Raw genomic sequence first — 15661 nt, 5'->3', positions numbered from 1 at the left:
TTTTTAGTGGAAAAGCCTGGTCACCAATAAAATAGAAAGGAAAGGGAGGTCCATTATCGTTTGGTAGGGGTTGTGATGGTGGAATATTTAATTTTTTCTTCTCAATGCAGTCGAAGAATCCTGACTCCTTTATCACTCGACCATCACTATTCCTGCCGTATTCACCAACCCTTACCCAAGTAAATAATCCATCTGCTTCAGTGCAGGCCATCAACACAATAGAGAAGAACCCGTGATAGTTAAAAAATGCTGAGCCACTGTGGGAGGGGCGCCTTAGGGCCGGCTCAAAGTCCGCCATCAAGCTGGCGGGGGGCCTGACAAGATAATTCAGGACAGCCTGGTATCCGGCGCTGGTCCTGGATGTCATCAGTGCGTAGACAACCGGATACACCTAAGGGAAAAAAAAAATAATTCAACACACATACTGGCATTTAGTAACAGTTCCCATGGTATAGTTTCAATGCACTCGCCTTGTACACGGGGTTCCCGGGTTGAAATCCGGTAGGAGATAAAACTGTGCTACTGTGGTTTGTACCCTACCATATCTTAGTGCCGAATGCACAGTCGTACCTTAATGATTAGGAGCCACGGAGGTTGCTTATCTGGGCTAGCGTAATTCCTTTTTGATTGCCCAGTCAGAAACGAGTGAGTGAGCATTGTGCGATGCTCGTCACGGGGCTTTTCATCCGAAATTTCCACACAATTCAAGTCAGGGTCAAGTTGAATATTAATTATGAGGAGAGGGGGAGCAGAACACCTTGCCGGGGTTGTTGAAATGCCATGCTTCCAAGGATCTATTGTAATAATGTTTAAACGGATGAAACACTGAAACGTCGAGAGGCTGCAGCTTGTCTGATGTATGAGGTGGGAACGTCAACATAACTATTCCATTTTGAGATGCCTTTTCAACAGCCTTGACAGAAAGATGTGTTTCATGATTATCAAGAACCAGAAGAACGTTGTTCTCTTGACGGTCTCACATGTTTAATGAAATGATCAAAGAATTGCTCAAAGATGTGCTCGTTGGACCATCCCGATGGGTTTGCTGCTCCCATAGAACCAGGTGGAGCTCCCTTTATCATGTGATCCTTGAAGACGACTCGTGGGAACACAATTCCAGGTGGGATGTGATTACCAGCAGCGTTTACACAGGCAATAACTGTCACTAACTGTCCTCTCTCTGCAGATGTTACAGCTCCTACATGTTCTGCACCTTTCCTTATGACTACCTTAGATGGATCTTGTACAGTTAGACATCCAGTTTCGTCCAAATTCCATATTTGGTGGGCTTCAAAGGGGCCAAGACGAGTTTGTGCATCTGCTACATATGTTGTCATGAAATTTTTTTACATTTGTTCTATTGAAACATGCATTTCGATGTTTGCTCCTTTTCTCAGGTTTGCGCATGGTTAATCTGCGACGTTTCATGAAGTAGGTCATCCAGCACACCCTTCCTTAGTCCAAGATTTTGGGACTGCCTTCTTATTTGCTACAGCAAAACGATAAGCTAACTTTCTTACACTAATCTTCGTCAGTCCATATTGCATAGCAGCAATTTTTTCAATGTAGTCAGACAGAATCACTTCCTCCTCATCTGTGAACACCCTATGATGATCGTATTGGGGCTTGTACTCAACTATTTCGGCAGCTTTGTCTCGTGTCTTCTTAACAAATCTGAATAATGTTTGGAGTGAAACATTGAAAACTGCACATGCTTCTCTGTATGAGAGAGTTTTATTCAATACAGCCTCACAAGCTGTTACAAGGCCAACTGAGTTGACGGGGGGCTTTTTTACCCCTGTCTTACTTCGTGGCATTTCAAAAACAAAGGAAATAAAACATTTCTCATTAGTTAAGTAATAAAAGTACCTACCTACATGGTGTTACCATGGTATAAAGCACAAAATCTGTTACCTGGGTACAATCAACTTTTTGTTACCATGGTACAAATCATGAAATTTTTCAGACAAATTGAGTTTCTGGCGTAAAAAATACACTTTGAAATATAATAAATATACAAAAATAGAGAGGAGAAAATGCACTACCGATAGGTATAAATATCATAATAAAAGACCGCAACGCAAAGACATTTTATATTTTTAGCACCTATAATATTTAATATTACAGTAAATGAAATCAGGCGATATCCGCTTATGAAAATAAATAATATATCAAAAAAAAAAAAAAAAAAATTGAAGATAAAAAAGTTGAAGAATTTTGGAAATATCTTAAATAATATTAAATTATTTTGAACTCATTACATGGATAGTGTTCTTTAAAAGTAAATATTAGGTATGTTATATAAAATAAAATTCAATGTTTACATCAAACTAATTGGAAGAAAATATATTCAAAACATATCAGATTTGCCTACCCTATAAGTACCCACTGAATTTTGAAATTATTATAACTATTTCAATAATATATAATCTTATATTATAAGAATAAGATCCGTTCATAGTTCCACACTGATCGCTCTATCTCAAGAATCACAAGACCTAGAAAGCTGAAATTTGATAGGACTATTCCTTTTATGGTCTAGGTGTGCACAAAGAAAGGATTTTGCGAAAATCTAAACCGATCCTGAGATATGATCAATTTTTGATCGCTAAAATCTCTTTCTGAGCTTCAGCCAAATCAGCAGGGCTGATGGTACGTTGAACAATTGTCTCAATTCTTGAGAGAGCATCTGCGGGTGCATTATTAGCGATCACTAGGCAGACGCGCTACCAACCAAGCTATGTAACTAGGGCTAGCACACTCATCTTTTGTATGTACTTTTCGAAACGAAGAAAGTATCTGACGTGACGTGCTCAGCATAATATCAAAGGAAAACAACTTTCAGGGTGTCTACCAGACTGGAAAACCGGGAAAAGTCAGGGAATTTCATGGAGACTGGAAAAGTGAGGGAAAAGTCAGGGAATTTTACGAAAAAGTGCCAAAAATCGAAAAAAGTCAGGGAATTTTTCAAAGCCTAAAAAAAGACAAAGAAAGATTTCAATTAAAAAAGTATGCAACCATGAAGGGGCAACATATAATCTCTCAAAAATTTCGCCTGCGGCGCTGAAATTTTGTCTCTTCATGAATAAGTTTTGGGAATATTTCAAAGCCTATAAAACATAAAAAGACTTTGGGCAGTAAAAAAAAGTATGCAACCTTGAAGGAGCTATTTAAATTTTCTCGAAAAAAATTTCGCCTGCGGCGCTGTCATTTTGTGTTCTATAGAAATGTATTGGGGGGGAATAACTATACTCGTCTTTTATCACGTATTTAATTACATAAAAAACTGACACATGACAAGCTACAGATTACATACTTACTGAAAAGTTTCGCCTGCGGCCCTGAAGATTACACCTTTGACAAGTCTGCTTCTCTTACTATTGTAGACCAAAATCTTCAAAAAATTCGCCTGCGGCGCCAAATTTTGTGTTTTTGATAACTAACCGTCGTATGTATGAAATCCAAAGATAAACTTAAGTTTAACTTAAGACGAACAATGTTGCCAATTTCATGTCATTTCTTGAGATAACTGGCTAGATTTCATGAAATTTGGCAAGATTTTCATTTCAAGTTAAACTTAAGTTTATCTTTAGATTTCATACATACGACGGTAGATTTATTATGTAGATACCTACTTTTTTTTCCTTCTGGAGATTTATTTGACGGTCCGGCTTGCGCGGCAATTCAGCTCAAATTCCAACTCACTTTAAAGATGTATGTAGGATGTAGGTATGCGCAATTTATATGTAGGAAAGCGCAATTCATTGCAAGGCTTAGTCTATTTTCGTCTGTGGCCATAAAAATTTCAATTTCGTTAATTCTGGTTTCTATAAATTGTAGCTCACAATTATCAAAAATTTCGCCTGCGGCCGCTGCGGCGCTGCTCATTTCCCCCTTTTTTGTGTTAACCTTCATCCCCCCAGGATATGTGAATCTGTAGACTGTATAACAGCCATTCTTAACCTATGGTCCGTGGACCACTAGTGGTCCGCGAGAAGGTTTCAGGTGGTTGGTTCCGCGAGAGGAGTAAGGAAAAAGTCATCGTGTCTCTATTTTATATAACATACCCCTAAGAAAGAAAAAAAAATCTTTCCTCTTTTCATACATCAAGACAAAACAGCGTTCCAAGTTAATGAATCCCGAGTTCCACCTACGTTTGGCAATTACCAAGAGTATTTCCCCCCAAATTGAAAAATTGGTAGACCAAATGCAAGCACAGCCCTCTCATTGAGCATTGAGTTCATAGAATTCAGAGTTAAATTCACATTGCGTGATAGGTAGTAATTAACTAAGTAATAATTTGTGGATTCTCGTAAGCTAGAGGTCCTGGGTTCAAACCCTAGTCTGGTGAGTTGGTCTGACATACTCCGTATTAGATGGCCACTGAACGAACCTTTTTTTTCTCTTAGCAAATTACTTAAAATTTTGTTTTTTTGTTTGTTTCTTAATTTTATACAATAAAAAAATTGTTTTTCTCAACAAACAAAAAAATAAATAAAGAATGTTAATTTTTCTCATTTTCTATCTCTTTTCCAACAGGTAGATATAGGTCCTTTAATACATACCCATTGTCACATAGCGTGTACAATGTACAATTGATTGCATATACATACATAATCTCAAGTGGTCCGCGAGATTTTTGGTTTATCAATAGTGGTCCGCCAATTCTAAAAGGTTAAGAACCCCTGCTGTATAATGACAAACTTCAGCTTCATGCTTTTTTAAAAAAAATTCTCCTGCGGAACTGAAGATTAGGATTTCGATGAGACTAGACTTCAAAGTAAGAATTTTTGGTTTTTTATTTTTAGTCATAATTTATTAAATAATTAGTTTTTTTTTTTACATAAACCATTTTTATTTATTTATGAACATAAGAAGATTCATTGAATATTCAAAAATTCAATTTGTGGGCATATTTTTTTCCTCTTCTCTAATTTTTATTTGTAATCTGGTTAAAACACTATATTTTATTTATTTATTTATTGCTACTTTTTTACGTTCTCTTTTTACAGAGATCTTTTTCTACTTTCTATTACTGGATATACCTAGTTTTATTTCTACAAACACCTTATTTATTAATCATGCAAGTACAAAATAATATTAACACTTCTAGAGTAATAGTACCTACTTTTATGCAATGGAATTGTAATGGATTTCTCTTGAGAAAGAGAGATAATTCAATTGTTAATTCAACATTTTAACCCCACAGCTCTTTGTTTTCAGGAAACTCATTTGTTACCTGATAAAGTGATATCTGGTTTTACTAATTACAATTTTTACAGGAAAGATTTCTTGGATGGCAGAATATCTTGCGGCGGAGTCATGTTGATGATCCATAAGAAATATTTTTCACAGCCTGTTCCAGGATCTCCAGTGGAGATGGGTTGTTGTACAAACTCATTGCACTTCAAATACATTCACTGTTCTTTAAATGTACTGTCAACATGATATATTTACAAAAACAGCTAACAAAGCTCAAAAATTCTTAAAAGTTTCAGTTCCAGCAACAAGTTATTTTAAAATTTCACATTTTTGATTGTTTACATTTCAATTCACCGATGTGAAGTTATCGTCCAACTGATAATAACTACGGTAGTCAACGCGGACTAAGGAAGCCACTGATAACAAGGCCTTGGTTACTCTATTTGGTGAGGACAAAGCGGTTCCTATGCTATCTTCAGCTAGACTACAGCGGTGGAGTCTTATTCTGTCCAATTTTGACTATTCTATCAAGTACAAGAAAGGTACTCAGATTCCTGTTGCTGATGCCCTCTCAAGATTACCTTTGAGTAATGACTTGGGTTTCAAAGAGTTGGGTTTGACTGCCAACATAATTATCAATAGTACCAGAAAAGATAAAGTCTTATCAAGGGTAATGGAGTATGTCAAGCATGGTTGGCCATCAGTAAAAAATTTGTCATGTGATAAGAAAACTTTTCATACTGTGGTCAAAATCTCAAATAAATGAGGATAAAATTCCATGCCTCGGCTGGGATCGAACCCACGCCCTCCTGTTTACCAGGCGAGCGTCAGTTTACGAGAAAAGAAAGCTAGGGGCCGTACCGTACCATTTTGTTCCTGATTTATAGCTCCACCAATGGCTGTATTTGATGCGTCCGTCATAATGGATAAATCCATGTTGGGATCGGGGAAAGCAAGAGTAATGTCTTGTACGAGAGTATCTTTACATGCGGAGAAGGCTTTCTCCCTTTCCTCAGTCCATACCAGGGGCATATTGGGACTTAATTGGCCTTTAAGATGCAGTGGGGCCTGAATATCAGCCATGTTAGGATAAAATCTATGATAGAAATTTATCATACCTAGGAAACGCTTGAGTCCTCCCACAGTATTAGGTCTAAGGTAGGAAACTATGTCTGCAATCTTGTCAGCAGATGGAGCAATACCCTCGGCAGAGACTGTGTATCCCAGGAACTTCACAGATTTTTGAAGAAAGGAACTTTTTCCTGTGTTGATAGTGAGTCCATACTCAGCCAGGCGAGCAAATAATTGGTCAAGATGAACTAGATGTTCCTCGGCTGATCTGGAGTGAACAAGAAAATCATCAAGATAGACAAAGACAAATGGAAGGTCACTAGTAATCGAGTGCAAGAATCTTTGTAGAGTTTGTGCTGCTCCACTCAGACCAAATGGCATCATATTGAATTCAAATAAACCAAATGGTGTAGTAACCGCGGTCTTTGGTATATCTTCCGGTGCTACCGGTATTTGAAAATAGGCCTTCTCTAAATCTACAGTTGAGAAAGTAGTAGAGCCATTCAAATTCAAGGAACAGTCCTGTATATTCGGTATTGGATACCGGTCTGGTATCGTCTGAGAATTCAAACGCCTATAATCCCCACAAGGTCTCCAGTCTCCTGATTTTTTGGGGACCATATGTAGGGGGCTTGCCCAGGGGCTATTAGAGGGGCGACATATGCCTTTTTGCATCATAAACTCAAATTCAGCTCTTGCAGCTTGTAACTTGTGAGGAGGCAAACGCCTTGGTCTAGCATAACAAGGGGGGCCTTGAGTTGGAATAAAATGTTGGACATTTGTTACCTTGGCAGTAAAATTATCCATGTGGGTATCATTCCTAGGAGATACTTGGTATTTGCTGATCAATTCACTGACTGCTTGAGGTATATTTGGTTCAATTGAGGTAACATTGATAGGATGTTCAACAGAAGCGATTGTAGTCCCCGAGGAAGTGCACCTGGTAAGTGGATCAATAAGACATCTGTTTTTAACATCAACTCACATACTGTACAAGAAATTCTTTGAGCTCATACGCAATTGTGCCTAAATATGACAAAAATAGCAGGACCTGTTGCCTGTCTGATATTGAATTTAAAGTGCATCGTCCATCATCCACATTGAACAGCTATGACAGGTGGAAATCTTCTATCTCTGTTTATACTTACTTCTCGGTGTCAGTACAATTTCTTTGAAGTGGTCTTATAGCTGCAGCCAAACGTTCTTCATCGTCACTTGATATCACCGTTGGTCTGCCTGTTCTCTTGTTTCATCGTATCTTGTTCTCATCTTTTCAAGTCTAATATTTTTTTCTGCCTCCGTTTCCATTTCCCTTGCTCTGTTATTTCTTGTTCTCATTTTTTCATCTCTAATACTTTTCTCTTGCTCTGTTTCCATTTTCCTTACTTTTTCCTTATTCTTCCTGTCCTTCCCTAATCTTTCTTTCCTATTTTCTTCTGATTCATTATCTCTTTCAAGCCTCTTTCTTTCGGCTTCAGATCTCACAGGCGTCAGTATTCTTTTCTTTCCCCTTTAAAAAAAAAAACTGTCTAGATCTAAATGTAATTTATCAAAAAATGAAACAGCCAGCGGCTATGTCACGTTAAATACACCAGTTCTCGTTAGATCACTGAAGTTAAGCAACATCGAGCGTGGATAGTACTTGGATGGGTGACCATCTAGGTACTAGTACTCCACGTGATGCTGGCTTTTCCCGTTCCCACTCAGGCTGGGTGAGGTTAATGTGAGTAGATATTAATCGAGTCACTCCATTCCATAGATATCAAAGGTAAAACTTTCCGAGCAATAAACAACATCATCACCCAAAATTACTTAACACTTCACAATGGATTAGAAACTTCAAAAGAACCAATAAAACAAAGTAAAGAGTAAAGGAATCATACAGGGTGATCCACTTAGCACAACCATGTTCCTAATATACATCTCAAGGCTACCAAAAATATTTCATAAATATCAATCAATCAAATATCTAATGTTTGCGGTCTACTCAGAAAAACTAGAAGATCTACAAAAAGCAATGGAAGATTTACACTGTTGGTGCACAACTTACAAAATGACAATTAATATCAACAAAACCAAGATAATAAAATTTAGAAATGGAGGAAAAACCTACATAAAAAATATTAATAATAATAACAATAATAATAAAAAAGTACATGGGTAGAACTGTCTATTCAATCCAATCAAATTCATCTAAAGAATACAAACTTTTAACAATTAAATAATCTTTTAGTTTTGAACGAAATATGTATATCAAAATTTTCAATTCTTCTGATTTCGTTAAGTATGACAACAAAAACATTGAGTTTACAAATGAATACATGTATCTAGGAATACTCATGCAACCAACTTTAACTATAACTAAACACATTTCATTCATGCCACATCTTTGACTCTGCCTGCTTTCTGGTATCAGCTTCTATTTTTTTTCAAAATTTCTGGTGGCAGATTATTTTCTATATTTTTTACAAAATCTAAGAAATTTACCTTCAACATAGTAGGGGAGACCGGGGCAAAGCGGTCCACTTAGTGGATTTTTGCTTGTACCTAAGTTATCGTTGCAGTTATTTTGACCATACTGGGTACAACACTAGAAAATATACTTATCTCCGATATTCTATGTAATAATTTGCTCTAAAGTCTAAGGTATGCCAGTTTCGAATAATTTTCAATCTAGCAAAGGTCTACTTTTGTCACATTTTGCCCCAGAGCCGGGGCAAAACGGGTCACTGGCTGGGGCAGAATCGGACATCTTTGAATACACCTACTAGAAGTCCATAAGATCATGGATGATGATTTTTTCCCCCTATAGTTTTGATAAATAAAAACACAAGGTTTATGCTAGGAAAATATTAAATTAAAAACAATATATTTCCTAGGAGGGTCCTTAAGACTAAGAAAATGGCAAAGGCGATGAAAATTAGCCAACTTTGAACTGAATTTGTCCATGGCGTAGTTTGGAAACCATATGTAGTTTTCCTACAACCTCAGATTTTTCGATGTAAGAACAATCTTCTATGTCAGGGAAGACGAAAATGTCCTTTCTTTGGTGATAGTTTCGCATGAATTTAACATATAATCATCTATTTAAACTGTGTCTAGGCCAGTCTAGTTAGCTTAGTTGGTAGTGCGTCTGCCTTGTAAGCGCTAGGCCGCGGGTTCGATTCCCGCCCGGGGCGGATTTTATCCTGAAGGGATAATGTTCGTTCTCGGAACGGCTGGCTTTCTCCTATCCTGTCTTCCTCCTCTCTTCGATTTCGGGACGATAAGACCATAGCAGTTACAGTTCCCTCTGTCAAACTCTTAAAATAAAAAAAAAATAATAAAAAAAAAAACTGTCTAGATCTAAATGTAATTTATCAAAAAATGAAACAGCCAGCGGCTATGTCACGTTAAATACACCAGTTCTCGTTAGATCACTGAAGTTAAGCAACATCGAGCGTGGATAGTACTTGGATGGGTGACCATCTAGGTACTAGTACTCCACGTGATGCTGGCTTTTCCCGTTCCCACTCAGGCTGGGTGAGGTTAATGTGAGTAGATATTAATCGAGTCACTCCATTCCATAGATATCAAAGGTAAAACTTTCCGAGCAATAACCAACATCATCACCCAAAATTACTTAACACTTCACAATGGATTAGAAACTTCAAAAGAACCAATAAAACAAAGTAAAGGAATCATACAGGGAAGCACCCTATGCACCACCACAATGTTCATTTGAAGAAGAAGTGGAATGAAGTTGCAGCTGCATGCAATTCAACAGGTAAGTAGTAGTGATTTTTGTCTTTTTAATTTTATTAATACGTTTATTGAAATATCTAATGAAAATAGAACACAAAAATAGACAATCTGAATATTTTAGGCTGGACCTATATATATATTAGTAGGTAGGTACTTGAGTATAATTTAATTTAATCTCCAATAATGGGATTTTCACAGAGGTATTCTTTGAATGCATCTCTGATCCGTTTTGCCTCTGAATTTTGACGTCCACGAGATTGAGAAACAGATGATGATGAAACATTGTGCTGCATGTCATAGTTCAACAGGTTGTGATCCATACCTTCTCTATCAATGATAGTATTGTGTAAAATACAAATACATTTGACAATAATATCCACAAGTTCAACCTTTGTTGCTATAGGCCGTTTAAGTATCTCCCATTTAGCTACCATAATACCAAATGCACATTCCACAGTTTTCCTAGCTCTTGATAAGCGTTTATTGAAGTATTGATTGTCAGGGTTCAAATCTTGTCTACTGTAAGGTAAGGTATCAGCAAATTTCTCATCAAGGGATATGCTTCATCTGCAATCATTACATAGGGCATACAATATCTTTTGCCGGGAAAAGGTTCATCATTTGGCAAGTTCAAAGTATGGTTGCACATTTTTTTATGGAGAAGAGATGCTTTGAAAGTTCCTCCATCACTCTGTTTTCCATATCCTCCTACGTCTATAGAAATGAATCTGTAGTTTGCATCAACAAGTGCTTGAAGGACAATCGAGAAGAAATGTTTGTAATTAAAAAACTGACTTCCTGAATGCTCAGGAGCATTGATTCTTATATGTTTCCCATCTAATGCTCCAATACAGTGTGGGAAATTCCAAAGTTTTTCAAAATCTGAAGAAATGTGTTTGAAGTCATCAGCTGTTGGTGTTTTCATATGTTCATCTTTTAATACTTTCCAAATAACAGCTGCCATTTCGGATACAATATGTGCCACCGTTGATTTTCCCATACGAAAGTTAAATGCAATACTTCTAAATGAAGAACCAGTTGACAGATACCTGAAAAAAGTTAAATAGGTTATGACCTTGGCAATTGTGACTTAAAAGTACAAGACAAATGTACATTGTTTGTCATCATGAAAAGGTACCTACACTTTTTCTTTTTTTGTTTGCAAATGCATTGTCTTTTGTTTAACTTAATTGTATACCTACTCTTGTTTCAGAAATTGCAGTCAAAGCTCAGTGGAAGAAACTAAGAGCCACATTCAAAATTAAACATGACCAAATGACATCCAGTAGATCTGGGGATGGTGCAAACATGGATGACTGGAGGTGCAACTGGCCGTACTATGAGGCTATGCTATTTTTGAAGGCAATTTGAACCGCGATCAAGCAGTGGAAACCTCAAAGAGTCATCTGAGTCAGATTTTGACATGAACAGTCCTCAACCAAGTCCCGTCAGTGTTCCCACTCCCCTACCTAGTCCGGAGGTTACTCTAGTTGATGACACTACTTTTAACTCGTTACTTGAGTCAATAGAAACTCACAGCCAAAATGAAAGTAGTCAAAGTGGTGTTCCAAGGATGAGAAAGAAGAAGCCATCAGCTGATACACAACAACAACTTATTGAACTAGAGAAGGAAAAACTTCAACTGATGCGAGACAGATCTCTCAAAAGAAATGAGAGAGATCCTGATGCAGATTTTTTAAAAGTATTCTGCCTCAAATCAAGCAAATGACTGAAAGAAACAAGGTCAAGTTCAGAATTAAAGTTCTTGAACTATTAGGTGAGATGATGAATCTTTCCAATAGTACATTACAAATATGTTTGATAAAAGAATAGGTGTTTGAGAGAAAGCAGGTAAAGAATATAAAAAAAACAAGGTTAGGTCTAGGCCTCTTCTGACCAGTGCTCGTACTTTTGAACAAAGTTTTTCCGCTGCCGAATATTCCTTTCACTCAGTAGTGGTTTCTTCTTCAAATTCAAGGAACAGTCCTGTATATTCGGTATTGGATACCGGTCTGGTATCGTCTGAGAATTCAAACGCCTATAATCCCCACAAGGTGGTCTCCAGTCTCCTGATTTTTTGGGGACCATATGTAGGGGTCTTGCCCAGGGGCTATTAGAGGGGCGACATATTCCTTTTTGCATCATAAACTCAAATTCAGCTCTTGCAGCTTGTAACTTGTGAGGAGGCAAACGCCTTGGTCTAGCATGGTCTTTGGTTACCTGAACATTGTCTCCATTGGCATTTGTTAACTCAAAGAATTTGCCTTCCATCTTTGTAGATAGACCTCCCTGCATGCTGACCTCTTGTTTTAACAGCTGAAAGCATGTCTTTAACATTCCAGCTACTTGGATGGAAGTGTGGATGCACTTAGAATCTAGACCTCCTGTCACAGTTACAAATACATAGAATTTTGATATGGCTTTCAAGCAAGCTAGCTTAACTTCTGGATTCAATTCGAATTTCCTCCTTTTTGGAACAGGGACATCCTCTCTTTCCATAGGTGGTGTATACAAAACCCTTTTTGCTCTCTTCGACATGGTGATTAGCTTGGAGAGTGCCATTTTTTGTATTTAAAACTACGTGTTATCACTATTTAACGTTCATATCACGTCGGGGTCACCAGTTGTAGGAGGTTGCTGTGATTTTCCGAGGGAAAACACCCTACAATTTGAGTAGTAACTAACTAGATAGAAAACACTTGATATTCAATGAAACAAGGTAGTCTTTATTGTAGTTAAAAGCACATCCACAAGGTGGGAAAATAAGAAAAACAACTGGAAAAAAAAATGTCTAGGCGACATGAGGAAAAACCATGTTCAGGGACTTCAGGAGCGACATTAGGGCGTCGACCCCGGTGGTTTCATCGGTAAGTGACGGCGGGTTAGGGAGGGAGGAACGTAGTTGAATGTCTAGTGGGCAGGTGAGAATGTGCTTGACTGTGAGGATGTCACCACAGCGGCAGGTAGGTTGGGGGGACCTAGAGAATAAGTAGCTATAGGTCTAGGGTCCTGGCTCCAATGTGGACACTCAGGTACCAGGGTCTAGGCTAGGGTCGAGGGTCCATGGTACCAGGGTCTATGGTCGAGGGTCCATGGTACCAGGGTCTATGGTCGAGGGTCCATGGTACCAGGGTCTATGGTCTAGGGTCCATGGTTGGTACCCCGTTGTGGACGCGCACTTACACTTTTTCGTCAAGTTAAACAAATTACACTCTCGAACCTGAATCGTTACATTATGACGGAAATATAGCAAGTGGGCATATTAGCTGTAGGGGTATATTCGACACAGGGACCTTACCATCATTCAAAAATACGAAGGTTAGAATAACACTGATTTATCTTATATTTGTACAAACAAATGACCTGACGGACCTGACCTAATACTGAATTACTTACAAATATGTGAGAGTATTTTCAAATGTCAGGTCTTCAGGAATTGGTGAGTTTCTATTCATTTGTGGTGCATCATGAAAATTGTACTGGTCTTGTTCAGTAGCTGTTGATAAATTTTGTAAATCATTTCTGTAACTCGTGGGCTCTTGCAGAGGGAGTGTTCTTGAAGAACCTTGCGAGACGAATGAATAGGCGGGCGATGGTACCGGGGTCTCTTCGATTTCACTTAACTCTGCTTCTGCGAATATTGTTGCCAGCTTGACTTTTAATTCGGTTTGTTTACGACGGGAAAGAGTTTTAAAGGTGCTTGCGTAGCTTAAAAATAAGTGATCGATACCATCATGAATTTCGATTGTAAATATTTTATTGCTTTGTCAATATCAGGCTCCGTCTTTCGGTTGCTTCGAGTTTGAGCTTGAAATCCTTGGGCCGGTTACAATGCAAGAGGATTTGGAGTTTCAAGTTCTTGCGGTGACATCAAAGCGCTTGGTGTGTCCGAAGATGTGATAGAGTTCTCAGGGTCTATTGATGGGCTTTGTCTTTTGAGAAGGATTTGACTTGAACTCAGAATACTAGATTCGGAGGAGCCAACAACTCTTTACATAGACAATCAATCTGCTATTCATATGCTAAAAGGTTCTAAAGAAGGTAAAATAAGCAAAGGCAAAAAGCATATAGAAATTTCAAAGAAATTTATTCAGCATCATATCGGTAAAACTGTAAAATTATCTCATACATATAATTTCTTCTGAGCAATTAGCTGATATATTTACAAAGCCATTGACTAGAAAACTATTTTAAGAGATAAGAGATAAAATAATGACTAAGTAGAATTTACTAGGATATATTTTAGTCCTTGTACAATTGTCTGAATTTAAAATTATTTTCAATGTTTTTTTTTTTTTTTTTTTTTTTTTTTTAATTTAATACGTACACGTATCCGTTAAAAGTTTTCTTTTGTGTTTGGAAAAAAAAAAATTATTTTTTGATCGTTCTTTTGTTTTTATTGTTATCTGTATACCAAGTGCCAAAAGGCTCAAGAGAGAGTAATAATAGAGCTAACGAAAAAAAGCGACTAACCGCTCTCATATCTTGCCTGATTGGACGAGCTATAAACAACATAAGGATAACTGTTTTCCATTTCGCGAATTGTCCACCGGCATACTACTTATTATTAGGTAACTTAATAATAAGTAGTAGCGGTGACAATTCCGCGAAATGAAAACAGTTATCGCGTTATTGTTATTTAATACTCTCAATCAGGAAAAAATATTTTTTTATTATTATTACTCTTCTTGAGCCTTTTTGGATGTATCGTTTTACTGTGTGTGAATTTTACAATAAAAGTTAATAGAAGAAGTTCTTATGTTAATGTAATTAATATTAAAAGGTGTTCTTCTTTATTTGCTTCTAACCATCAGATGGAAAGGGTTGATTCAATTGCATTTTGTCATTGTTAGTGAACTTTTTCATTTCAAGTAATCTATCTGACATAGCATCAATTTTAAAGGCAGGTAATGAATGGTTCATTTTTGGTCTCTGCCAAAGCACCAACAACTTTTTCATAATGCCAAGACATACAGTCGGTTGCAAAACTGAGTCAATGTTTCATTTTTTTGCCTTTTTCTTCTTATAACGTAAATTTGGTTTTGAAAATAAACACATATTTTATAAAGGAAGTAACTCAAGACTGTTTTTTTTATTTTTTTTTTTTTTTTTTTTTTTTTTTAAAAAGATGAGTGTTTCACCGCCGTTTTTATTTCGTAGCCCTATGTTTTACAGTACCTGGCATCCTTTCCAATTTTCGCGACATTTTTTACGTTTTCCGGGACACGCCTGTTTTTGGGTATGGAAGCTGCCTCGAGTTGTTACGGGCCGCTCTATTTCCCCCCCGTTTCGACTTAGTTAGGAAAATTATGCCAAACATAAACTAAAAAAAAAAAAAAAAAAGGCCAAGATGTATATTGTTAAGAAAGAAACACTATCTAAACACCGCCCGCTGCCTATCAGGTTCCACATGCGGCGAACGAACCGGTACGTCTTCGCAGCGCCCACAGCTTAGGGTGGTAGCTGTTTTTAAACGATGAGCAAAAAGCTAACGTTTATAAGTTGCCCAATGGAAGCACCACAAACAACAACTGGGGTCGGGTGGATTGTACCCTCATAACACGGAGAGAGAGCGGGTAGACTTACTCTCCCGTATAAACCCTGCCAATGAAATGGTGTACCAGAATTATCGATCACAAAGTAC

General features: G+C 37.4%; 1 protein-coding gene and 2 pseudogenes across 1 annotated transcript; 2 read left to right on the top strand and 1 right to left on the bottom strand.

Moving 5' to 3' along the window:
• Positions 1-7837: 7837 nt before the first annotated feature.
• On the top strand, positions 7838-7962 carry LOC113469226 (annotated as a pseudogene).
• Positions 7963-9647: 1685 nt separating this feature from the next.
• Positions 9648-9772, top strand: LOC113469225 (annotated as a pseudogene).
• Positions 9773-9976: 204 nt separating this feature from the next.
• LOC113469221 lies at positions 9977-11233 on the bottom strand. The gene has a single exon (XM_026826746.1). It carries the CDS (start codon positions 11015-11017, stop codon positions 10523-10525), a length of 495 nt encoding a protein of 164 aa, XP_026682547.1. The 5' UTR covers positions 11018-11233; the 3' UTR covers positions 9977-10522.
• Between the last annotated feature and the right edge of the window lie 4428 nt (positions 11234-15661).

The sequence above is a fragment of the Diaphorina citri genome, unplaced genomic scaffold (assembly GCF_000475195.1).
Source record: "Diaphorina citri unplaced genomic scaffold, Diaci psyllid genome assembly version 1.1 scaffold993, whole genome shotgun sequence".
Lineage (NCBI taxonomy): Eukaryota > Metazoa > Arthropoda > Insecta > Hemiptera > Psyllidae > Diaphorina > Diaphorina citri.
This window is presented reverse-complemented; position numbering and strand designations above follow the sequence as displayed.

What these genes read in the sequence shown, in the direction of transcription:
- LOC113469221 (XM_026826746.1), bottom strand. Translation starts at nt 11,017, where the DNA reads ATGGGAAAATCAACGGTGGCACATATTGTATCCGAAATGGCAGCTGTT.